The sequence below is a fragment of the Stegostoma tigrinum genome, chromosome 2 (genome assembly GCF_030684315.1).
Source record: "Stegostoma tigrinum isolate sSteTig4 chromosome 2, sSteTig4.hap1, whole genome shotgun sequence".
Taxonomy (NCBI): Eukaryota; Metazoa; Chordata; class Chondrichthyes; order Orectolobiformes; family Stegostomatidae; genus Stegostoma; species Stegostoma tigrinum.
The window spans coordinates 108,510,762-108,535,695 of record NC_081355.1 but is presented as its reverse complement, the minus strand read 5'-3'; the positions used below and the strand labels follow the sequence as shown (position 1 = coordinate 108,535,695).

The 24,934-nt window shown below is 40.5% G+C and overlaps 2 protein-coding genes across 7 annotated transcripts in view; both read left to right on the top strand.

The window, feature by feature from the left end:
* The window catches only part of ankib1a (ankyrin repeat and IBR domain containing 1a), a 90,857-nt gene extending 87,044 nt beyond the window's left edge, over positions 1-3,813 (top strand). For all 6 annotated transcript variants that reach the window (XM_048554217.2, XM_048554235.2, XM_048554210.2 and 3 more), the window contains one exon: positions 842-3,813. In XM_048554217.2, the coding sequence (XP_048410174.1) occupies positions 842-1,573 (732 nt within the window). In that variant the 3' untranslated portion in view covers positions 1,574-3,813. The remainder of the gene's footprint in view (positions 1-841) is intronic.
* Positions 3,814-13,676: 9,863 nt separating this feature from the next.
* On the top strand, positions 13,677-23,380 carry gatad1 (GATA zinc finger domain containing 1). The gene is made up of 5 exons (XM_048523538.2): positions 13,677-14,023; positions 16,479-16,604; positions 17,547-17,606; positions 18,490-18,673; positions 22,739-23,380. Exons 1-5 carry the CDS (start codon positions 13,814-13,816, stop codon positions 22,927-22,929), a joined length of 771 nt encoding a protein of 256 aa, XP_048379495.1. The 5' UTR covers positions 13,677-13,813; the 3' UTR covers positions 22,930-23,380.
* Positions 23,381-24,934: the final 1,554 nt, after the last annotated feature.

Below are 24,934 nucleotides of genomic sequence, written 5' to 3'. Positions count from 1 at the left end.
CAAGTATTTGATTTCGCAGTGCTGAGCTGCCAGTTTTCTACAAAAGCTGCTCTGCATTATGGTAGGCAGGAGTAAGCAAAGGAGGATTTTGTTTTACAACTCAAGTAACTTATCTTTCAGTCTGTGGGTGGGTACTCACCTCTGCTCAGCATCTGTGTGGCCAAACAAGGATGGAAATTTGCTGTGTCGGGAATTATGAATGCACTACTTTGCATCATTACTTCGGTTTATCTGTCAATGGAAAGATCTGACATTATACCAACCTGCCACTTTGAACAAAAAGTACACTCAGATGAACCCCTTTTCTCCCCCCAAAGTCCTGTGTAACAATTAATTGTCTGCCTGCAATTTGTAAAGCTTACTGTTGTTAGCAAATGGTATTTCTTGTTTGTTCTGTTTGCATCCATAGATTTTAATTGGAAATGGACTTGTACTTCCAACCCTGTCATTCTTAAAACATATTATTGTGTCTGGATGTGAGTTTGATCGCTGAGCTGGAAGGTTAGTTTTCAGACGTTTCATCACCATTCTAGGTAACATCATCAGTGAGCCTCCGATGAAGCTTCATCGAAGGCTCACTGATGATGTTACCTACAATGGTGACAAAATGTCTGAAAACTAACCTTCGAGCTCAGCGAGCAAACTCACATCCAGAAACTCAACCTGAGCTACAAATCTTCTCAAAACTCGATATTACTGTGTTTTGGGTAGTCTGCTGTTTTTCATTGTAAGATTCTGTTCAAATCGTTAAAATAGTTTCTAATCTGCATATCTGAAAGCATAGAAGAAAACCATTGACAAAGTCTTGGCATTTATGATACAATTGTTTCCTTTCTGTTAGGCTTTGAGCTCACTTGATGATGATGACCCAAATATCCTGCTAGCTATCCAGCTGTCTCTGCAAGAGTCTGCCCTTGCAGTCGGTGGTCAGCCGCAAGACTTCCTTAGCAACGAGTTATCTTTAGGGGCCATTGGTACTTCTTTACCCTCAAAGCTTGATGCAACCCAGAGAAGTACAGACACTGCTGAAGCTTTGAGCAACTCTCAGCTGACGGATTTGGAAGACAGCTTTATGAGATTGGGTAACAGTGATCCTTACTCCAGCAGGTTTGGTGGCTCTCAGCCTTTTGATGTACAAAGTAGATTATTTTTGTCTGCTGAAGGAACTGAATCCACAGATGCAGATCCTGCCATGAATGCAAATCTCCTTGGGAATATCATGGCATGGTTCCATGACATGAATCCTCAGAGCATTGCATTAATTCCTTCAGCATCTTCTGAAACTGACATAAATTCTCAGCAACTCAGCAGTGCAGAGGAACAAGGATCAAGCAGACTTGAGATGCTCCAGAGCCTTCACGAGGACCATGCACTGTTTGAGGCTACAGTCATGAGTGAAGGTAAAGGAACCCAAGTTGAAGAAGTTTCAGAAAGTATTGGTGCTACAAAATCTGAGCCACAAGCAGAAACATCAGGTGTGAGTGACAGCAGAAGTGTAATGTTGTTGGGTGATAACTCCCAGCAGATTAACACGTCATCAAATGAATGGGAAGAACAAATTCATTTGGTGTAAATGCAACAGTGTAGGTATCTGTTGCAGTCACTTACGTTTTGTCCCAAAAGCTTAGTTCAGCACGGACCCTAGGCTGATGTATCATTTAGGAGGGATGGGGAACCCATCAGTGGTAGTGGGATCCATAAAAGGTTTGAGCTCTCAAAAGGCTGTTTCAGTTGTCAGTCCCACACCAGTCCCTGAGTTTTCAATGAAGAGCATAAAACTTTTGGATCCTTGGTCTTTAACTTATTGTACTTACCAACTAGCAATTCTAAAGGATCTAAACTAAAGTAAAATTACTGGTAGAAACATGGAAAAGAGGCTATCTTATCCAACAGTACTGTTGCTATCACCAAGAAATGCACTAGAGAGAGCCTTTTGGAATACGTAGAAGCTGATTGCAAAGAAAAGGAAGCACTGCCTACTATAAGTGAAATGTGGTGCCAAAATTTAAGCAGTTTAATCCAAGTAAATCTAACTTTATTACATTCAGCTTGTGCCTGCACTAGTCTGAACGAATCAGAACTCTTTGGAGTCATCTCCAGGAGGTGGCATCTTTTAATGGAATTTGATGCTAATTGGAACTCAAATGGCATGGGTGCTGCAGAAATGTAGCTCATACTTTGATTTGTTCAGTGGTTGCTGTTTTAAAACAGATCATTTTTTTAAAATCAGAAGTGGATATTAACAGGCGCACTGCGTTTGAACTCCATAAACACTTTATTGTAAGTGCAATCGTAGAGTCTTTTCCTTACTATAAAGAAGTATTCAGTTAAAAGCACTGTCAGTGCCACTGGTCTTAACAGACTTGAAATATAGGCCGAAGAAATCTTTAATGCAAAGCCATCCCTTATAGGCAAAAAAAAATACAAATGACATGAAAGCCACAACAATCAATCAAAAGTCTGGCCTACTCAGTCAGTCCATCATTGTGCCTTTGCCTGACCCACTTGGTTGGTTGCCACATATTTTTGAAGCATCAGAGACTATCACTTTAAGATCAGATGAACGCAAGTATGACTTTGAAAATACTTTAGCTTGATTGTTGCCAGTTGTATTTTGGGTGGACAGTTTTGCATCAAATATTGGGTATTGTTCTGTGGAGGTTTTTAGTGATAAGTTTCACAGAATGCTAAAATTTGGTTGTCATACAAAAAAAATTAAGCTTTTTCCAAGGACTAAATCATTATCTGGAATGAACTAATTGTGCTAATTTTTATTAGAAAAGTTTTTATTTTTAAAACCATCATGCTTTAAACCAAGTTGCTTTTTTAACTTGGAGAATTTAATTCAGTTTTTAAAATTTGGAGCTTAAATATCAACCATGCAAAGCCCAAGATGTGTAACTGGTTTTAAGTTTGAGATGTTTCTCTCTCAGTTCAGTTTTACCTTGAGTCAGTCTGTGACAATGTAGTATATTGAAGTAATTTGAGTTTGGTATTGGAAATAAAAAGAGATGTTTTACATGGCATTGAATATGTACTGCAAAGTTGAGATATGTAAGGGTGTTATATATGGAGTTAGTAGTTTTGTGGGGTTTTGTTTTTGTAAAAGCATTGTTTAATTTGTGGAGTTTGAACCATGGTCCATTCAATGTAATGTTGGCTGTGCATGGTCACAAGGTCATTCGGATTTAAAATTGTACATTCTGTTACAAATTTTAAATGTCTTGGAATAATTTGAAAATCAGAAAAAAATGCAAGACTATTTTTTAAGACAATGGGAATTTTATAATAAAGCCAACTGTTAACCTTGATTTTTCTCTGCAAAAATGTTACTATTTGCACTTTCATAGTACTATACTTGATACATTCCCACTTTATATATTGATAACAGTAATATTGAGATGCTTGGCCAATGCAAAGTCCTTAAAACAGTTAAACTGTACAAAATTAAGCTTTTAATTGGACATATTGTTCTAAAGAACGAAAATCTGCAAATTGTTTAACTTCATAGTCGGACCACCTACCTGGATTTGTGAAGAAAACCTGAATTTTCATTTTTCTTTCTTTCTCAAGCTCCTATAATTCTGTTTTAAATTTTGCAAGCCAATACTCTTCCTGTGAAGTCAAACAATAAAATTCAGTTCATTCTCATGTTGTTGGTTTCAGTGAAAACTGCAGTTCTATATTTACTGTTTTCAAAGTATAATTTCCTTTTATTAAATGTAATATCATGGAAGTGGATAGTAGTTTGAGCAACAATTGTAAATTAATATTTATAATAAATTCACATTTCTGAACTTTTTAAAATAGAAATAGTTGATGTTTGTTTGGCATAATGCTGAAATTGCAGATATGCTCGATTGCTTTTACATAAGAGTGATCCAGTTAGCAGCAACGTATATGGACAAGGCTGGTCTCTGGCTGAGTCCCTGGAAACTGCTGAGCTGACTAGTCTGAATTTGAGGCATTGGTCAGGGTGTGATAAATGGCCCCATGTACTTTTTAGAAACAAAATTAAAAAGTGGTTATTATCCAAAAACTTCTGGCAGTCATCACCTCACTTTCAATGATTATATTCCACCATATACAGAAATATGAACATACTGCTTAAAAAGATTAAAAGAACCTGAAGGCTTAGAGCCAAGAGTTTGTCCTTTTAGGTAGAGTCTGTGAACTGGATGCAAATCATTAGTTTTTGCAAACTGAATTTTCCCTGAAGTTGTCTCTAAGTTGAAATGCATGCTTCCAAGCATAAGATCTCCAAAGAACCAATACAATCAGGCTGTCTCTTAAAACGGGGCTGGAAGATTACAGCAAGGCAGGCAGCATGTAGAGGAAAGGAGCAGTCAACATTTTGGATATTACCCTTCTTCAGGACTGGATGTGGGGGTAGGAACAGCTGCAGATAAAGAGGGGTGGAATGGTGGTGATAGGCGGACACTGGTAGTAGGTAAGACCTGGTCAGTAGACAGGAGGGATGAATCCAGTTGGTGGCTGGAAAGGAGGGTCAGAAGGTGGAATGGAAGGGAGGAGGTGAGGTTGGAAGGGGAGCCAGGGGATGGGTGGGAGATGGCCACCAACCGGATTGATCCCTCCTGCTGACCAATGAGGCCATGCCTACTACCAATGTCCACCTATCACCACCATTCTGGCTCTACCCTTTCCCCGCCTCTCATATATGCCTCCTGTTTGTCTACCTGGATTACAGCATCTGCAGTTATTTTGTTTCTTAAAACAACTTAAGTGTTGCATTTAATTGTATTCTTCTTTCTGTTTAAAGATAGTAACCTGATACCATTTTCTTTGTAGACAGAAAATTGATTCATGACCAGTTAAGCATGTTAGATCCGTATCTAGCCCTCCACCTGTGGAAAATTTAACGTTTAATAAGTGAAAATTACTTCTATAAAAAAAATCTATTTAAAGCCACTGACTCATGATATAGTTGGATCAACAGTGCCATTACAGAGGAATGGCCAGAATTTTGGCATAGTGCCAAAAAAGGAACAGTGATATTTCAAGTCAGAATTGTATGGCCCTGGATTTGGGCTTTTGCGGGTGGTGGCGCTACTATGCATCTGCTGCCCTTATTCTTCTGGTTAGTAGAGGTCATTGGTTGCCGTGTGCTGTTGAAAAGACTTTGTCAAGATGCTTCTTATTGACGTAGACACTGCTGCTACTAAGTGCTGATGGAGTGGGAAGTCAGTGTTCAAGGTGGTGGATTATTTTCCTGTCAAGCAATATGCTTTGTCCTGGATGGTGTTGGTATTTGTGTTGTTCAGCTATACCTGGAATACAGGGAATGGATAGAGTTTCATCACATTCCTGACTTACACTTTGTCAAAGGTGAACTGACATTAGAAATATGAAGATGAGTTATGCAGCGTAAAATTCCAAACCTCTGAAGTGTTCACTGCCCATAACTGTTGATTTGATTCAGTGAGAATGTGGTAGCACTGGAGGCAGTTCAAGAGGATGTTCACCAATTGATTCCAGGGATGAAAGGGCTATCATACAAGGAGCGAGTGAAAAGCTTGGGTTTATATTTGCTGGACTTTTGAAGAATATGGAGCGATCTGATTGAAGTATATAAAATGCTAAAGGAGATTGATAAGGTAGACGTTGAACAGATGTTCACCTTAATGGGACAATCATAGGTTGAGAGGAGGTAGGTTCAAAACTGAGATGAGGAGAAATTACCACTGTCAGGGGGTTGCAGAACTCACTGCCCCATACACCAATAAAGGCAGAGCAACCAACAGATTCAAAAAAGAAGTCGATACATTTCTGATGAAAAATGGAATAAAGGACTAAGGGGAACAGGCAGGAATGTGGAATTGGATCCAGGATAAGATCAGTCATGATCATGTTAAATGGTGGAGTGGGTCCATAGGGCTGCATTGCCTACTCCCACTCCTACATTCCTATGATTTTAGTCCAAGGTAAACCATTCATCACAAGATGTTGGTTGAGAGTGATGTAGTGATGGGATTGTCATTGAAAGTCCAAGAAAGACGGATAGATTTTCTCTTCATGAAGGCACTCATTGCCAGGTGCTTGGGTAGCATAGATGCTGCTTGCCATGTAGCAGCCCCAGCTTAAATTATTCCTGGATCTTGCTGCATGCAGATATGGTCTGCTTTAATAACTGAGGATTTCATAATAATAATAAGCATTGCAATCATGAATGAATATCCTTACTTTTGACCTTGTGTTAGAACAAAGGTCATTAATTAAATTGCTGAAGCGATAATTGAACCATCGCTCTTCGTTCAATAGCATTACCATTGCTGAATTCCTCCTACTATTCTTGGTCGTGACAGTGGTAAAAGTGGAGATCTGATTCAAAGTTCTAAGTCAGGATAGTGTGAAACTTGGAGAGACATTTGTAGGTGGTGGTGTTCCCATGCATCTGCTGATGTTATCCTTCTAGGTGGCAGAGGTTAGATGTTTGAAAGGTGCTGTCAAAGAACCATAGGTGAGTTTGTGTACCATTTACAACCATCATTGTACTTCCATTGTGTGTCGGTGGGGAAGAAAATGAATGTTGAAGTTGGTGGATTGAGTGCCAGTCAAACAGTCCACTTTGTTCTGAATGGAATTAAGCTTTTTGAGTGTTGTTGGACTTACACAATCTAAATGGAAACAATTGCACCATATTTCTGATTTGTGCATTGCAAATGTTGGACAGGGACTGGGAAGACAGGAGTGAGTTTCTCTGCAGAATTCTGAGTCTGACTTGCTGTTGTAGCCTCAGTGCTTGAGCCAGATCATTTCCATTTCTGTTTACAGGAAAAGCTCAGGATGCTGATAGTAGGAGGAATTCAGCAATGGTAATGCTGTTGAACATCAAATAGCGATGCTTTGATTATGTCTAATTGGACTGGTCATTGCCCACCATTAGTGTGGTAGGACTGTTATTTGCTACTTGCAAGCCCAGACTTGGATGTTTTTATGTCTTAATGCAAATGAAAATGTGTAACAGTTTGACTATAATTGTAAGACTCAAGTCAATTACAATTTTAGATGGAAGTTGTGTGGCACCAAAGCCAAATAGGAAAGGCTTTGAATAGTTTTAGCAATGAAAGACTCTACATCCATGAGGCATTGTGGGATAACAGCAGCAGAATTGTACTCAAACAATCTGTAGCCTCATGCCCTGGCATTTCCCATACTCTGCCAGAGAATTAACCATGGTTCAATGATTAATGCACGATGACATACCAAGATCAACACCAGGCATATCTAAAAATGAGTTGTCAACCAGTTAAAGCTTAGCACAGGATTACTTATGTGCCAAGCGATATCAAAGCAGGTCAACACTGGCATCTACCAACAATGTGGAAAATTGCCTTTGTTTGCAAGTACACAAAAAGTAAAACAAATCCAACCTGGTCAATTACTGTCCCGGCAGTCTACCCCTGATCATCAGGAAAATGATGGACAGTGTCCCCAGTCGTCCTATCAAGCAGTGCTTGCTTAGCATTAACCCACTCAATGATGTTCACTTTGGCAACTGACAAGACCACTCACCTACTGACTTCATTACAGCTTTGGTTCAAAAAACTGGTCTGGGCATGAAGGCAGTGTTTTACCTAGTGTGGTATCAAGAAATCCTTGGAAAATCAGAGTCAATAGGAATCAGGACAACTGTCTGCTGGTTGAAATTGTTCCTAACATGCAAGTTGGAGGTCAATCTTCTTCATTGCATAACATTGCTACAGAAATTCCTCAAGGCAGAATGCTAGGTCCAACCATCTTCATCAGTTCCATTCATGACCTTCCCTTCATAAAGGCAGACATGAGAATGTTTAAAGATTGGGTAATGTTCAGCATCATGCTTATTCCGAATCATGATTAAGTGTGGTCCTTCATAACCATGTCCTTAGTGCTGACTGACATAAATCATGAGCTTAAGTCCTTGAAATATGATTTGAAGATTTTTGGGAGCACTTCATTTTTTTTGCCATATTCTGGATGTCTTCCTTGTTGTGGGCAATTAGAACACTCTTAACTGTGCACGCAAACTCTCTAAATGCTACCTGTTAGAGTTTGTTAGAGACACAGAGTCTGGAAAGATCAAAGAACTTCACTGAGCAGAACCTAATAACACCTGTGAATATGTCTGTGCAATTTTTGCAAATAAGAATGAAGAGTTAGGGAGCCACAATGTATCCTTGCTTTATGGCACTCTTTAACACAAAGGCATCAGACATCTTAGAATCTGAATAACTTGTTCAAACATGCCAACATCTTAGCTTTGAGAATAGGCCACGGACTAGGTTGACTGTCTTTGTTTACGCTTTAAATTTCTTAACAGCATATGTAGATCTTGATATTGCTGTCTGCACTTGCAGTTGTCTTGATACAACAGCATATTGGCTGTTTGATAATATACATTGCATGGAATACATAATTCTATTGTTGTAAAACAACTGTGACTTAATTTGAGCAGTACCATGTGAGCAGTTGGGTAGCATTCATGGATGGATTTTTTAAAAAAACTTCATTCACAGGATGAGGGTGTCGCTGGCTAGGCAGCATTTATTGCCCATCCCTAATTGCCCAGCGAGCAGTGAAGAGTTAACCACATTGCTGTGTGTCTGGAGTCATATGTAGGCCAACTCAAGTAAAGATGGCAGTTGCCTTCCCTAAAAGACATTAGTGATCCAGCTGGGTGTTCCCGACAATCAACAATGGATTCATGGTCATCATTATATTCTTAATTCCAGATTTTTTTTTATGAAATTCAAATTCTACCATCTGCTATGGCAGGATTCAAACCCACGTCCCCAGAACATTATCTGGGTCTCTGGATTAATAGTCCAGCGATAATACCACTAAGCCCTTGCCTACCCAATGGGGAAGTACAGCGGTTATAGTTGCAGCTCTTCAGTTGTCCCCAGTGTTAGATAGTTAGTCATAACAAGAGCTTCCCAAAGAGAAGTCATCTCACTGAAACATAAGATTCTGAAGGTGTTCACAGAGTAGATATTAAAAGCTGTTTTCTCCTGCTTAGGGAATCTCAAGCACTGCATGTGTCTTAGCCTTGGGATAAAGAACTGATCATTTAATGTTGAGATGAGAAATTTCTTCACACTGAATATTGGGGATCTTTAGAATTGTCTATCTGTGGCTGTGGTTGTTCAAACTTAAAGAATACTTGAGGCTGAAATAAATAGAATTTTGGATGCTGAGGAAATTAGGGGTTTGGGAAAGGAGTCAAGACAGATAATCAATCTACTTTTGGATGTTCTTAACTTCTATTGCAATGTACTTTCTCTTCTCAGTCTGTTCCTCCCTCTTACCTTGCTTCATTCCACATTTCCTAACGTGGCAATTTTCCCAATTTAATAAAGAAATGAAAGGGGAGATATAAAAATGGCAAAGAAATTGCAAAACAAAGTATGATGAAACTTGGAAGAAGGGAGGTAAGATGTACATCTGAGTACTTTTGATATGTAATCATAGTTTTATTGGAGGAACCTGCAGCCAATTTGTACACACTGTTCCCACCAAGAGCACTGAGACAATTGCTAGATGTATTGTAGACTATTAATATGAAATCTGAACGTGGAAATGGTTGGAATATAAAACATAAACTAGGTACTAGAAAATACTCCAGCAGGTCAAGCAGCATCTTTGGAGCGATAAACTGAGTTAACAGTTCAGATCAGTAGAAAAGATAGTCAACCTGAAACATTGCTCTGTCATTACGCATTGATGCTTTCTGAATTATGAGTATTACCAACAGTTTGTTTGAGGAACACCAGGTGAATTCCTGATAGCGGATGTGTTCTTTTGAGAGCTGTTTGCATTGTAACAGTTTGAAATTATCTGAGGAAGATTGAGTAGCAGTATCCTGCAACACCATGAAGTGTCAAAACATTTAAAACTCAAATGCCACTAAAGCATAAACTTTATGCAGAACAGATTGTAATTAACACTAAAGCACAACACTGTGGATGATGAAACTGTAGTAGTAAGGAGAGGTGATACACCATTTCAGCAGCTACAGAGAAATGATGAGAGAATAATGCATGACACGGTGACAGAAATAAAAACAAAGTTACTGGAAAAGCTCAGCAGGTCTGGCAGCATCGGTGAAGGAAAAAACAGAGTTAACATTTCAGGTGCGGTGATCCTTCCACAGGACTGTGACAGAAATGTTAGGGTGAAGAAGAAAGCCACTCAATCCATTGTGACTGCAACAGCTCTCTAAGCATTGCTAAATACCTGCCTGTTCCCTGTTACCCTGAATATTGGATGATTATTGTTTCCAATTCAATGTTCTCTTGAATGCCTCCATTGAACCCACATCTACCATGCTTCCATGCAATTCATTCTAGACCAGACCAACTACCTATTGAAAACGTTTTCTCATCTCATATTTGCTGCTTTTGGAAACCAGTTTAAAATCCGTGCCAATGTGAGGCTGGATGAACACAGCAGGCCAAGCAGCATCTCAGGAGCACAAAAGCTGACGTTTCGGGCCTAGACCCTTCATCAGAGACGTCAGCTTTTGTGCTCCTGAGATGCTGCTTGGCCTGCTGTGTTCATCCAGCCTCACATTTTATTATCTTTGAATTCTCCAGCATCTGCAGTCCCCATTATCTCTTAAAATCCGTGCCATCTGGTTCTCAGTCCTGTAATCAACATGGAACAGTTTCTCAGTGGCTATTCTGTCTAGATCCCTCGTGATTTTGAAAACCTCTATCGCTCTCCCCTCAAAATAAACAGTCCAAATAAACCTCGACCCAGTGTTACGTACAAATGAGTACACAAATAGGAATCAGAGGTATTCAGCATGGATACAGGCCCTTCAGCCTATCTCGTCCTTGCTGATCAGGTTTCCTAAATTGAATTAGTCCTATCTGCCAAAGTTTGGCCTATATCCCTCTAAGCCTTTCTTAACCATGTACTTGTCCAAATGTCTTTTAAATGTTGTAATTGTATCTGTCTCTACCATTTCCTCTGGCAGTTCGTTCCATATGTGTACCACCATCTGTGTGGAAACAGTTGTCCTTCTGATCCCTTTTAAATTTGTTTTCCCCCCTCACCTTAAACTTATGCCCTGCAGTTTTCAACTTGCCTACCCTCGGTAAAAGACTTTGGCTGTTCACTTTATTTATTCCCATCATAATTTTATAAACCTCTATAAAGTCACCCCCACAGCCTCCCACTCTTCAGGAAAAGAAATCCCAGCCTTTCCTTGCAACTCTAACCCTTCAGTTTAAACAACATCCTTGTAGATCTTTTCTACACCCTTTTCTGGGACGACCAGAATTATAGTTGTGACATGACGGCCGATCCCTGCGCTCAGTCCTCTGACCAATGAAGGCAAGTGTGCAAAATGCTGCCTTCATCATCATCCTGTTCACCTGTAATGCCACCTTCAAGGAACAATGTATCTGTACCCCTTGGTCTCTCTGTTCAACAACACTGAGCAAAATGCAACAATTCACATTTATCTGCATTAAACTCCTTCTGCGACAACTCAGCCCACTGACCCAGTTGATCAAGGTTCCATTGTACTGTTGGATAATCATCTTTGTTGTCTGCTGTACCACCAATTTTGGTGTCATCTGCAAATTTACTAACTATGCCTGTTGTATTCCCCTCCAAATCATCAATACAAATGACAAACAACAGTGGACCCAGCATCACTGCTTGTGGCACACTGGTCATAGGCCTCCAGTCTGAAAAACACCCTCTACTGCCAAGAAATAATGAGAATTGCTGATACTGGAATCAGAGATAATAGTGTGGAGCTGGAGGAACACAGTAGGCCTGGCAGCATCAAGGGAGCAGGAAAGCTGATGTTTTGAATTTCTGAAGAATAGATTCCCTACAGTGTGGAAACAGGCCCTTCCGCTCAACAAGTCCACACTGCCCCTTGCGACATCCCACCCAGACCTATCCCCCTATAATCCACGCACCCCTGAATACTACAGGCAATTTAGCATGACCAATCCACCTAGCCTGCACATCTGTGGACTGTAGGAGGAAACCGGAGCACCCAGAAGAAACCCACGCAGACACGGGGAGAATGTGCAAACTCCGCACACATAGTTACCTGAAGCTGGAATCAAACCCGGGCCCCTGGTGCTGTGAGGCTGTAGTGCCGACCACTGAGCCACCGTGCTGCCCCTAAGGATCCTAACCCAAAACATCAGCTTTCCTGCTCCTCTGACGCTGCCTGGCCTGCTGTGTTCCTCCAGCTCCACACTGTGTTACCTCTACTGCCAATCTCTGTCTCCTACTCTTAATCCAATTCTGTGTACAATTAGCTAGCTCTCCCTGGATCCCTTGTGCAGCCTGCGCATCTGCCAATGTGGTATACTGCATCCGCTGTACCCGTTATGGCTCCCTCTACATTGGGGAAACCATGTGGAGGTTTGGCAATCGTTTTGCAGAACATCTACGCTTGGCTCACAACAAACAACTGCACCTCCCAGTCGCAAACCATTTCAACTCCCCCTCCCATTCCTTAGACGACACGTCCATCCTGGGCCTCCTGTATTGGCACAATGATGTCACCCGACGGTTGCAGGATCAGCAACTCATATTCTGCTTGGGAACCCTGCAGCCCAATGGTATCAATGTGGACTTCATAAGCTTCAAAATCTCCCCTCCCCGCAACTGCCTAACAAAACCAGCCCAGCTCGTCCCTGCCTCCCTAACCTGTTCTTCCTCTCACCTATCTTTTGCTCCCACTTCAAGCCGCACCCCCATTTCCTACCTACTAAACTCATCGCACCCCCTTGACCTGTCCATCCTCCCTGACCTGACCTAACCCCTCCCCACCTATACTCACTTCTACTGGCTCCATCCCTGTCCCTTTAACTTGTCTGTCTCCTCTCCACCTATCTTCTCCTCTATCCATCTTCGATCCGCCTCCCCCTACCTCCCTATTTATTTTAGAACCCTCTCCCCATCCCCCTTTTCTGATGAAGGGTCTAGGCCCGAAACGTCAGCTTTTGTGCTCCTAAGATGCTGCTTGGCCTGCTGTGTTCATCCAGCTCCACACTTTATTACCACCATTCTATGAGTTGTTTTTATGAGGGACTTCAGATTCCTAGCATAGAGTTGGGTAATTAAAGAAAAATCTGCCCCCCCCCCCTTTCAACATGTTTAGGAGATAAATGTTGGGTCCAACAAGAAAGAGTGAGTTTTGTTGTACCTGGTCCTTGGTAAAGAGTTAGACTCTCCTTGGAAATGAGGTGGATCAAGTGTCAGTAGGAGATCATTTAGGAGATAGTGATCATTGTAACGTTGGAAAAATAACATGTAACAATCCAAAATTCAGGTTTGGAATGCACCGCCTGCCACTGTGGTGGAGGTAGGTTCGAATGAGCTATTCAAGAAGTCACTGGATGATTATTTGGATAGAAATACTTTGCAAAGGTTATGTGCGAAAATCAGGCGGATGGCACTAAGTAAATGATGTTACTTTGAAGAGCCTGTGCGGGTACAATGGGCCAAATGGTCCGCGCGGTAACAATTCTATGATTCATTTCCATGCGAATTTAATCCTCTCGCGGCAAGGGGGCGGCGTTTCCCAGTTCTTCACTGCGTCCCGGTCGCCTCCTCCCTCTCGGGGGCGGGGGGACGCAGTTAGATGGCCCTCCCGCCGCTAGGGGAGCGCCGGCACTCGGTCCTCCCTCCTGTACGAAGGCTCTGGGCGGTGGCGGTGGCGGTCACGGTCACGGTCACTCGGTCCTCCCACCAGTAGGTGGGGCGGTGGCGATCCCGTTGTATCTGGGGAGGGGAGGCCGCGTCTGTGTGGGTTGTTGCTGGAGACGCGGAGAACATGCCGTTGGGTCTGAAGCCGTCCTGCAGTGTGTGCAAGGCCAATTCTTCGGCCATGTGGAGGAAGAGCAGTCAGGGCGAGATCATCTGCAACAACTGCGCTGGCAAAAGCCCCGGACCCGTCTCCGTTTCAGGCTTGACCGCGGGGTCCGGATCAGCTCCGGCTGCTCAGCAGAGCAACGGTGGCGGCAGTGGCGGAGGCGGCAAACAGGTGAGGCTGGGAGAAGGGTCTCTCTGATGAAGGGTCTAGGCCCGAAACGTCAGCTTTTGTGCTCCTGAGATGCTGCTTGGCCTGCTGTGTTCATCCAGCCTCACATTTTATTATCTTGGAATTCTCCAGCATCTGCAGTTCCCATTATCTCTGAGGCTGGGAGAAGCCTGAAGAGAAGGCCGCTCTGAGCTGTTTCAAATTCCTGTCCAGGGTAGAGGATGACCTGGGGAAGAGGCGCCAGCCTGAGACTAGGAGTACTTCTTTCATCAGTTAAATCAAACAGAATCAGAGCTGTAAAGCACGGAAACAGACTCTTCGGTCCAACTCGTAGATGCCGAGCAGATATCCTAAATAAATCTAGTACCACTTGTCCGAATTTATACTATAATCCCTCTCAACCCTCACAGATCCGTCCAGATGCCTTTTAAATGTTGTAATTGTACCAACCTCCATCACTTCCTCTGGCAGCTCGTTCCGTCTTTGCACCACCCTCATTGTGAAAAATTTGCCCCTTAGGTCCTTTTTATATCTTTCCCCTCTCATCTTAAACCAATGCTCTCTAGTTTTGGACTTTCCTACCCTGTGGAGTAAAACCTTAACTTTTCACCCTGTCCATTCCCTCTGTCAAGATGGCGGTTAAATCAGATTAAAGCTTTCATAAACCTAAAAGGGGCACTGGAGGTTCAAAATGTAAGTTAACAAAGCTTCCAGACCTGAAACATCAGCTTCCCTGCTCCTCTGATGCTGCCTAAGCCTGTTGTGTTCATCCAGCTCTACACCTTGTTAGCTCAGATTCTCCAGCATTTGCAGTTCCTACTATCTCAAAGCTCAAATTAAGTTGTCTTTTCAGAAAGTAATAATACATTGGAGCCCCTCCATTTTCCAACAGCCATAGAAGTCCTTGACTGTTTCAGTGGACACCACATGTTCCTTTTCCATGGACTCCAGGGTGTGGGGGTAACTTCAGAAGAGGGAGACTGGGAGTCATATCAGGACTGGGCAGTCACTGTTTTTGCCTTTGCACAGCAGAGTGTGAAGACATATAATATCATGTTTAATGACATGTTAGAGCTTAATCGAACCTGAAATATTTATCTTTTATGAGAAACTGGGGACAGGGATGAAAGATGTGATCCTCAAATGCTGTTGAAATTCCTGCCTTAATGGTCAGCATTAACTGGCTGTTTAGTCAATGTAAAAACAGAAAATGCTTGCAGTACTTTAGTAGACCTGGCAGTATCTGCAGAAGGTAAAACACGATTAATATTTCAGGTTTGTATCTTTTCATCAGACCTATTATTGAGGTTGATTGGCTCTTATCAAACATCCATACATGGATTTCCCAATCTAAACAACTGGATACATTTTTCATCCAGTCCAGCAGGTTTGAGTAGTCTTAGTATTCCACTTTCTGGTTGAATTGATTCAATACCAACTAGAAGTGAAAGTTATAGGAACTTCTATGAGCTTAGCTCATTGAGAGATTTCTGTCCTATGGTAATATGACTTGTCCTGCCCATAGAGTCTGTTCCTGCATTCATTGAGATCTTGGCTGATCTGTTAATCCCAGAAAGGGTCCCAAAACTATTCAGCGTTCCAGCTCTGGTCTGATTAATATCTTGTATAGTTTTAGATTTACTTTCTATGGATGCCCCCATTTAGTTTCCTTTTCAAAGCCATCTCGTATTTTGATATAACAAGGTGTAGGGCTGAATGAACACAGCAGGCCAAGTAGCATCAGAGGAGCAGGCAAACTAACGTTTTGGGCCTAGACCCTTGGCCTGCTGTGTTCATCCAGCTTTATACCTTGTTATCTCAGATTCTGCAGAACCTGTAGTTCCTACTGTCTCTGCATTTTGATATTTTATTTTCTAAGGCCATTATTGAAGTGGTTTCAGCAAAATAAACTTGATCTATGTCGGTGTTTCTTCAGTATTAATAGCATAATGAGACGAATGACGTGCTGTCACTGAATAACTACAGATAAACTCAGACGAAGAGAGATAGTAGGAACTGCCGATGCTGGAGAATCTGAGATGACACGGTGTGAAGCTGGATGAACACAGCAGGCCAAGTAGCATCAGAGGAGTTTCAGGTCGGGACCCTTCTTCTTGGCCGGCTGTGTTCGTCCAGCTTCACACGTGTTATCTCACGCTAAGAGATGCCTTTTTCGCTACGTGACCGCAAGTATTCTTTTTACTTCGAGAATGAATTTATTGTACTGGACTGTGTTCATTATTCTGTTGAAGTTATGTTATTCCATAATGAATTCAGGAGTAAGCAAGATTGTGGAGTTGAGATTAAAATTCAACCCCTGTGATCTTATTGAATAAAGGAGCAAGCTCAAGGAGATAGACAGCATACTGTTCCTTGTTCATAAATAATTTTGGAGTAACTATGAATTTTTTGCCGATACTGTGTTTGTCCTTGTTTATTTTCTCTTCTGTTTTGACAGGCAAAGCAAGAAATTCATAGGCGGTCTGCAAGGTTACGGAACACAAAATATAGGTCCATGCCACCTGCCGAAAAGAAAGTTTCTACAAAAGGAAAGGGGCGTAGACATATATTCAAATTAAAAAACGTAAGTCTATTAAAAAAGTACAACATCGGCATATTTAAGATTAGGTGGGGAAGGGAAGAAAACATTTCTTCAATTGGTAAGACAGTGGTCCTAAGCTTATATTATAGTGTTGTCTATTAAATAATTTTTCAAATTTTCAGTTTTTCAGATGATCTTTCTTGTGTAGCAGACTCATTAATTGTTGATGCCTTATTTTTGTTCTTTAAAGTAAATCTCCATCCTGAATTGCTGATGGGAATCTTTTTTGCATTCTGGTAAGTAATGGATCCCTTATTAAATTTAGAACTTAAAAGGATCAGGATATTTTTGAAGGACTACTTTGTCAATATATTTTTCTATGATTTATTACAATTTTTTTTACTAAAACTTGCTGAAATGATTGCTTTGCAGTGTGTATTTAAATTTTTGACCCTGTAACGAGCCATCCCAGGAACTGTGTTTGGCAGAGAATTCTCAAGTTATGGCCTTTACGTACTCTAGCAATGTATTATTGTTATGAGTATATTTCGCCCACTGTTTGTCATTCTTTGACGTGATGCAATGGGTTAAGCCATATTTCCCTGTTAAATCAATGAAACCTTCTAACGAAGGCATGCTAAAAAAATTGTAGCAATATCAATATGGCTTTATTATGAGTAATATTTCCATTTTGAATTGGGGCATGTTAACACTGACATTTAATAAGGGACCTATTGGCTATCAGAATTGTAACAGAAAACTGCTGAACCTTATATAGCACTGATATACTTAACAAGGCGAATCTAGATCATGGTTTGATAGTTGGAAGTATGGTCAACTTGCAGATCGTCGTGATAGTTAGTCCTGCTGCTCAGTCTGTGATGCACGATCGTTTGCTCCTGGAATAATATGAAGTAGTATTTTGAATGCTTGCTTGGAATGGTCTGAAATTTCATTTACTGAGATTACTGTGATATTTTGCAGCCAATTAAAGCTCCAAAATCTGTGTCTACAATAATCACAAGTGAATCTATTTTCTATGGGGTAAGTACTTTTCAGCAGTATGTAATTTTGTACTGCTACATAGGAAACATCTGCTATTATACATATTTTTAAAACGTTATTTTAAATAACCTATTTCCTGAGCAATAGTCCTTCATATGAACGATCATTTTAGAGACTGATAACTTATAAAAAGATATTTGAATATCCTATTCCTGACTTTCACATGAGAACATGTCAAGTTTTAAGACTTTGCTTTAACAAACTCTGTGCTGTGAATGTACGGTACTGAATTTTTTTGCAGAATTGTAGTCTTGTTCAGGAAACATTCTAAAGACTGAAGCTTCCAAAACTTCCTGTTTTGTCAAGTTGTAATGTCCAACAATAATTGACAGCCCTCTTTCACAGTCCTCTGATGATTTTTGCACTAATTTTCAGCAGCAAGGTCTACTCTAGTAATTTCTTCTTCTGACTCCAGTCAAGTCTTCCAGTATCCTTAAATCACTGTGACTTCTTGTTTTAAACCAGTGGATTAGCTTTCCCAGCAATCTGTCACAGTAACTGCTGTTCCTTATCTCTCCCTCTCTGTTTCTGTTCAAAATCTGTCAAAGTCAATGTTATCAGGAACATCTGCTTCTGTCTTTTGTTGCTAGACGTTAGAACCTGGTATATGCGTTATAACAACACACAGCTCACTCCATTTTGTCTTAAAAATGTAGTCTAAAACACAATTATTTTGTAAAACTTTGTACTTTTAAATTTATATATCTGCCAGGGTGTTGTTGTCAACAGCTTACTACTCTGTACTCTGAGTTTTTGGACTCCGAGTCCATTTACCTACTGACCCCAAATTGACTGAGATTTTCAGAAACTTTAGAGTTTGCATATTTTATTTAAAGATGTGTGCTTTTTCAATGTGTTTTAGGGTATATACTACCAAATTGGAGATATCGTCTCTGTTGTGGATGAAGATGATGAAAAGGTTTACTATGCTCAGATCAGAGGATTCGTGCAGGATCAATATTGTGAAAAGAGTGCAGTGATCACATGGCTTATCCCAACTCGGGCAAGCTCCAAAGATCACTTCGATGCAGCAACTTATATACTTGGTATGTATTAAGTTTTTTTTATGTCTGTAGTACAAAGTTTGCCCATCAGGCCACATAACAAAAATGTTATGGCACAGCAACTTTCTTCATAGCATTTCTAAAGAGACTGTCAATAATTTTGACTCACGAAGATGTCGGATGTCGTTGAAGTTCAGGCCCTTCCCTACCTGGTTTCCCACCTTTTAGAAATCTGCATTCAAGTTGGATAAGTTCTGATTTGATTTAGGTGGACATATTTAAGTTTTAAATCTACTCTGGTTAGAGGGATGCCAATATTTTCAATGCTTTGAATCCAGAATTGTGCACTTACTGGGATTACGTCACCAGTGCCTGTTACAGTTTCAGGTTTTCTTACTGGAGGGGTTATTTATACTGGTAATTGTTCTCTATACTCTTAGAAGTTGCATTGTTTTGCTGGTTCACAATGTTAATTATTTTTTTCCTCTCATCTTAGCAATGCAGTCTCCTAAAGTTTCTGTGAAAGCATCTTACTCTGGTGTGCTTCTAAGGTGTTATTAGTCTTTCAACATGTTATAATGAGGCCATCACATGTGAATTATGTTGGTAAACGTCAGCAAGAGTCATGCCAAACTCAAAGCATTAGCTCTGTTCCCCTTCCCAAAGATGCTACCAGTTCTGCTAAGCTTCTGCAGCTTTCTGTGTTTGTTTCTGAAACTACCTTTATCTGATATCCGTATTAGGCTTTCAGCATTAATCAGTTTTCCCCCAAGCACTGAGCCTAATATTCACGCCCCTGTCATTGCCCTGGCTTCGGTTAGCTGACTTAGACCATAAGACATAGGAGTGGAAGTAAGGCCATTCGGCCCATCAAGTCCACTCCGCCATTTAAATCATGGCTGATGGGCATTTCAACACCACTTCCCTGCACTCTCCCCGTAGCCCTTGATTCCTTCTGAGATCAAGAATTTGTCAACCTCTGCCTTGGAGGCATCCAGTGTCCCGGCCTCCACTGCACTCTGCGGCAATGAATTCCACAAGCCCACCACTCTCTGGCTGTAGAAATGTCATCTCATTTCAGTTTTAAATTTACCCCCTCTAATTTTAAGGCTGTGCCCACGGGCCCTAGTCTCCCTGCCTAACAGAAACAACTTCCTAGCGTCCACCCCTTCTAAACCATACATTATCTTGTAAGTTTCTATTAGATCTCCCCTCAACCTTCTGAACTCTAATGAGTACAATCCCAGGATCCTTAGCCGTTCATGACACGTTAAACCTACCATTCCAGGGATCATCCGTGTGAATCTCCGCTAGACACGCTCCAGGGCTAGTATGTCCTTCCTGAGGTGTGGGGCCCAAAATTGGACACAGTATTCTAAATGGGGCCTAACTAGAGCCTTATAAAGCCTCAGAAGCACATCGCTGCTTTTATATTCCAACCCTCTTGAGATAAACGACAACATTACATGCGCTTTCTTAATTACGGACTCTACCTGCAAGTTAACCTTTAGAGAATCCTGGACCAACACTCCCAGATCCCTTCGCACTTCCAATTTGCGAATTTTCTCACCATTTAGAAAATAGTCCATGCCTGTATTCTTTTATCCAAAGTGCAAAACCTCACATTTACTCACATTGAATTTCATCAGCCATTTCCTGGACCACTCTCCTAAACTGTCTAAATCTTTCTGCAGCTTCCCCACCTCCTCAGTACTACCTGCCTGTCCACCTATTTTCGTATCATTGGCAAACTTCACCAGAATGCCCCCAGTCCCTTCATCTAGATCATTAACATATAAGGTGAACAGCTGTGGCCCCAACACCGAACCCTGCGGGACACCACTCGTCACCAGTTGCCATTCCGAAACACCACCCAGTATTTTCTGATATGAACGTATATACGAAATAGGAGCACAGTAAGACACTTGGTCCCTTGAGCCTGCTGTGCAATTTAATAAGATCACAGCTGATCTGATTACTCAGTATTCCCTACCCCAATAATTTTCCATCTCTTATTTAACGAGTCTATCTACATCTGCCTTCAATATTCAAAGACTGAAACCCTGTTCCTCAAAAGGCAGTGGAAAGAAAAGTTCACGACCCTCTTTTAAGTGGGCCACCACTTTTTTAAAAAGTGAGCCTTTAGTTCGAGATTCTTCCACGAGAGGAAATATTCTTTTCACACCCACTTTGTCAATATAATACAGCTGTTGGCTAGGTGTATTTAATGAGCACAACTGTAAACTACATAATTAGCACAATAGATTTCTTTGTGAAATATTCTAGAACCTTTCATTTCATCCCTTCACTACATTCTGTTCACACATCTTTTCAAAACTGTTGTAAAAATATCACTTTCCGTCAGCTATGCATTAGTTTCTAATGCGGCCTGTGGCATTTTACATTCGAGACTGTGATTTTTATTTGAAATTAACATATGAACAATCATCAATAAAGGCAGTCTTTATGATAAGATATAATCCCCATAGAGACCTGTAACATTTAAAGAGCGGTTTAAACTTACAAGTGATAGCTGAAACAATAACCCAACGAGGTTCCATGTTTTAGAACAGGGTTCCGTAACAAATGAATAAACACAATTTTCTTCAGTAGACTCTCAACAACAACTTTGTTTTCTTGTCCACAGATGCTGCCAGACTTGCTTAGTTTCACTACCACTTGTTTTTATTTTAGGTCTCTTTTGTCGTTAAAAGTACAGCGTGGAACCCAGGTCTTTTTCCACAAGGAGAGAATATTAGATCACAGTTGATCCAAGCCAGCCTGTTAAAGCAACATTCAAAAAGCTCTAGGAATAAACTAACCATTTGGTCTTTCACACCAGAAAATAACTGCTGTCATTTATTTTTTCATTTCAGATGAAAGGAAACCCAAAAGAAAATTAAGTACATTATAACTGGTTGTTTAGTACATGAATTTTCATGACAGCGGTCGAGCAAGAATGGTGCTGTTTAAATTGTTTAATCCAGAAAATCCCAGTTTAATTGCTGATTGCTATTTAGCTCCAATTTGTTAAATTTATCGATGAGGCTATTTTGACTGGCTGGAAGAGAAAAGGTAACCAACACAGAGAACGCTGGAGATGCTCAGTGAGCCTGGCAGCAACTGTGGAGAGAGGAGTTGAAGTTTCTTGTCCGATATGACTCTTCCTCAAATGTACATGAAACATTACCGCTCTTTCTCCATGGATGCTGCCAGATTCGCTGAATTTCTCCAGCACTTGTTCTGTTTCAGATTTCCATATCTGCAGCATTTTGCTTTTAATCGGGAAAGGATAAGCTGCGTTGCTCTATCTGATCGCTATCCGGGGGACTTGACTGAAAATGGCATGTCTGGCCTTTATAAATTCTCCAGAGGCGTGCATGCAGTTCTTCACCAGTGAAATAGCTGACCAACACTGGAATGCTGCTAGGATCTCTCAGACCACTTTCCAGCAGGATACTGTAGTTTCAGGGGACAGGTGCTAATACAATATGGATCTGATCTAGCCCAAAATTAATTCTTTCTGTCAATCTGCTAGTCTGGACGCAATGAAAATGTTAGTGAATTGCAAATGTGTGGCATTGAGTAGGTTATAGGTTGACATCTAAAAACCATGAAGAGAATGGCTTTCACTCATTGGGTAGCAGTTCAAAAGCTAAGTGCCAAAAAATCTCCAACCATTAACACAGTGATTAGCATGCTGCCCCAGTGTGTGACATTGTCTCTAACGTGACATTGTCTTCTAACGTGTTGAAGGTACAAAGCCTCACTGACACTACAATTCCATGACTCAACTAATCCATGATGGAAGTTGTATTAAAAAAAGTTTGTTGACATTGCAGCGTAATTGTTTTATATCAGCAATATATTCAGCACCTGCTGTCCTTAAGCCTTTCACTTCGAAAGCTGCTATATGGCATATTGTAACAGGCATAATCCTACTATGAATCAGCAGTTTGAAAATGTAACAAATTACAAAACAAACGTTTTAAAAGTTGTTTTGAATCATGGGTAAGTCTCACAAACAAACCGTTTGCGCTGCTTGTATTCAGTACTAGTGATAGCCACCTTTATAGATTTTATGACAAAATTTTCCTTTAACTATAGGGCCAGAAGAAGACCTACCAAGAAAAATGGAACATTTTGAATTTATTTGCCATGCACCTTCAGAATATTTCAAATCACGATCTACTCCCTTTCCAGTTATTCCAACCAGACCTGAGAAAGGGTACATCTGGACTCGTGTTGGACCAACCCCTGCAATAACGGTGAAAGAATCAATAGGAAACAGTTTATAGCCAAGGCATCAAATCTTTCTTAAAATAAGTTAGTATTTGTACAATATTAGCTGAACTTTAGCCTGATTAACCGGCGAGCTGTTGTTCATTTTTAACATGTCTGAAGTACAAAGTTTGCCCATTAGGCCACATCACTGGGTTCAAAGTTGTCTGCGTGAGGTTCATGAACTCCAGAAATTTAGTCTTGACCTTTGTTAGAATTAGTATGGCAAGACCTATTTTTGACATGAGATTGCAATTTCTGCAGAATGTTGGTGAGCTTTTTCAATTTAAATATGGTATTTGTATGTTACTAAGTATTTTCTGTGGATCTGTACATTGTGCCACATTTAGATTCAAGTTGCCGAATCTCCATCCTCCAATAAACAGATTTGCAGATGTTGGGAATATTGTACATTAAAATGTACAATAATGTAATTTTGTACATTAAAAAAACAAATTGCCTATGAAATGTTTGTGTGTACTTTTTGTTTTAACTATTTAGAAATTACTGTAATTGGAGAAGACTTGGAATTTCTCTAAGTGTATTATTTTCTTTGTTTTCTGTTTTCTTGATCAGACTTAAAATGTCAATTCTAAATAGGACTTGGTAGTTTCTCAGTTGTCAGGTTTTGTAAGTTGAAGTTGTACTTTTATAAAATTTGACACTGTCTTTGCTGTAATGGGGCAGCAGAATAATTGTTTTAATGAAAAGTAATTTTGAATTGATCCTTTGATGTGATACACATCTATTTGTATGGCTTCTACTCTGAAGATTATATTGATTGGGCAAAATTAAATTAAAATTACGAGGAAGAAGGTGTGAAGTTGACTTGTAGAAATTAAGGTGAACTTTAACTCCAGAAATTTTCAAAACCTGATGATCTTGAATGTGATTATAATTCTTCTGCACTCTGTGGAGAAACTGAAAAAAAAATGCAGTGCGCGCTTTGGCTTGGTAAGGGTATAAAAATTCTGAAATTAGTGTAAGTGTTAACTGCTCTTATCATTTCCACAACCATGTCCAATTTTTCTCCACTGAACTGCCTGAGTTGCCATGACAATATGTGACTGCATTTAACACAAGTGAAAACTGCATGTAGGTTTCTGAATGAGTGGGTTGTGGACAAGGCAATAGAAGTACTTTGAGCAGAGTCTCCACTTGTATCTCTCTTGTGGTCCGCCAACATTTCCTTGCTAGCCAAGAGTTTGTTGCACTTGAAGTGCTGAAAGATGAGGTGAGGCTTCCCACAATTTTGGTTAAACTGGGTTAATAAACAGGTAGACTGTTGGTCAGGGCAAACATGCTCTTGGGTGCATTCTGTATCTAATACTCCATGCATGGAGATACACTTTCAATGGATATGTACGTCAGTACGAAGACCTGAGAGATGGAATTTGAGCTAGAGGCAGGTCCATTCAATCTCTTTCCAGTTGTGTGCGATGCCTCTGGAAAGGCTCAGCTGTGCAGAATTTGTGGATCATACTTACTGCAAATTTTATTGGGCAGTGCATAGGAAATGGACCCCCAGTATTCTGAATCATCACAAAAGTTAAAGATTTTATACAGTATGCAAGATTCCTCAATCTACTTGATTTTCAGAACTAGTTTGATAGAAAGCATGGACCAGGTTTCTGCACTAAAAAATAATGACTTTATTACGAGTTATTAGACTATAGCAACAGGTATACAGTTATAAATTTGTGGCATGTAGCACTGCTAATTAAAATTTTAGTCACCAAACAAATTCCCCCTACCCCATTAAACATGCACGAGTGCATGCACAGCCCGATAGGGTTAAATAGGTTATGGGCAAAGGGGAATAAAGCTGGAAATACAATTCTGTAGTCTGTGATCTTAGGTTCTTTTATTGAAATGATTATGGTGACTCTTGCTGCTGGCTAGCGTTTTGCTTCTATTTGTCTTTCTCAGGGAGTTTCTGTTGGTTGATAAGCGACATAAAATAATGAGAGTTCAGTCAGGTCACTGGATGCTATAACTAGGGGCAGAATGGAAATGAAAAAC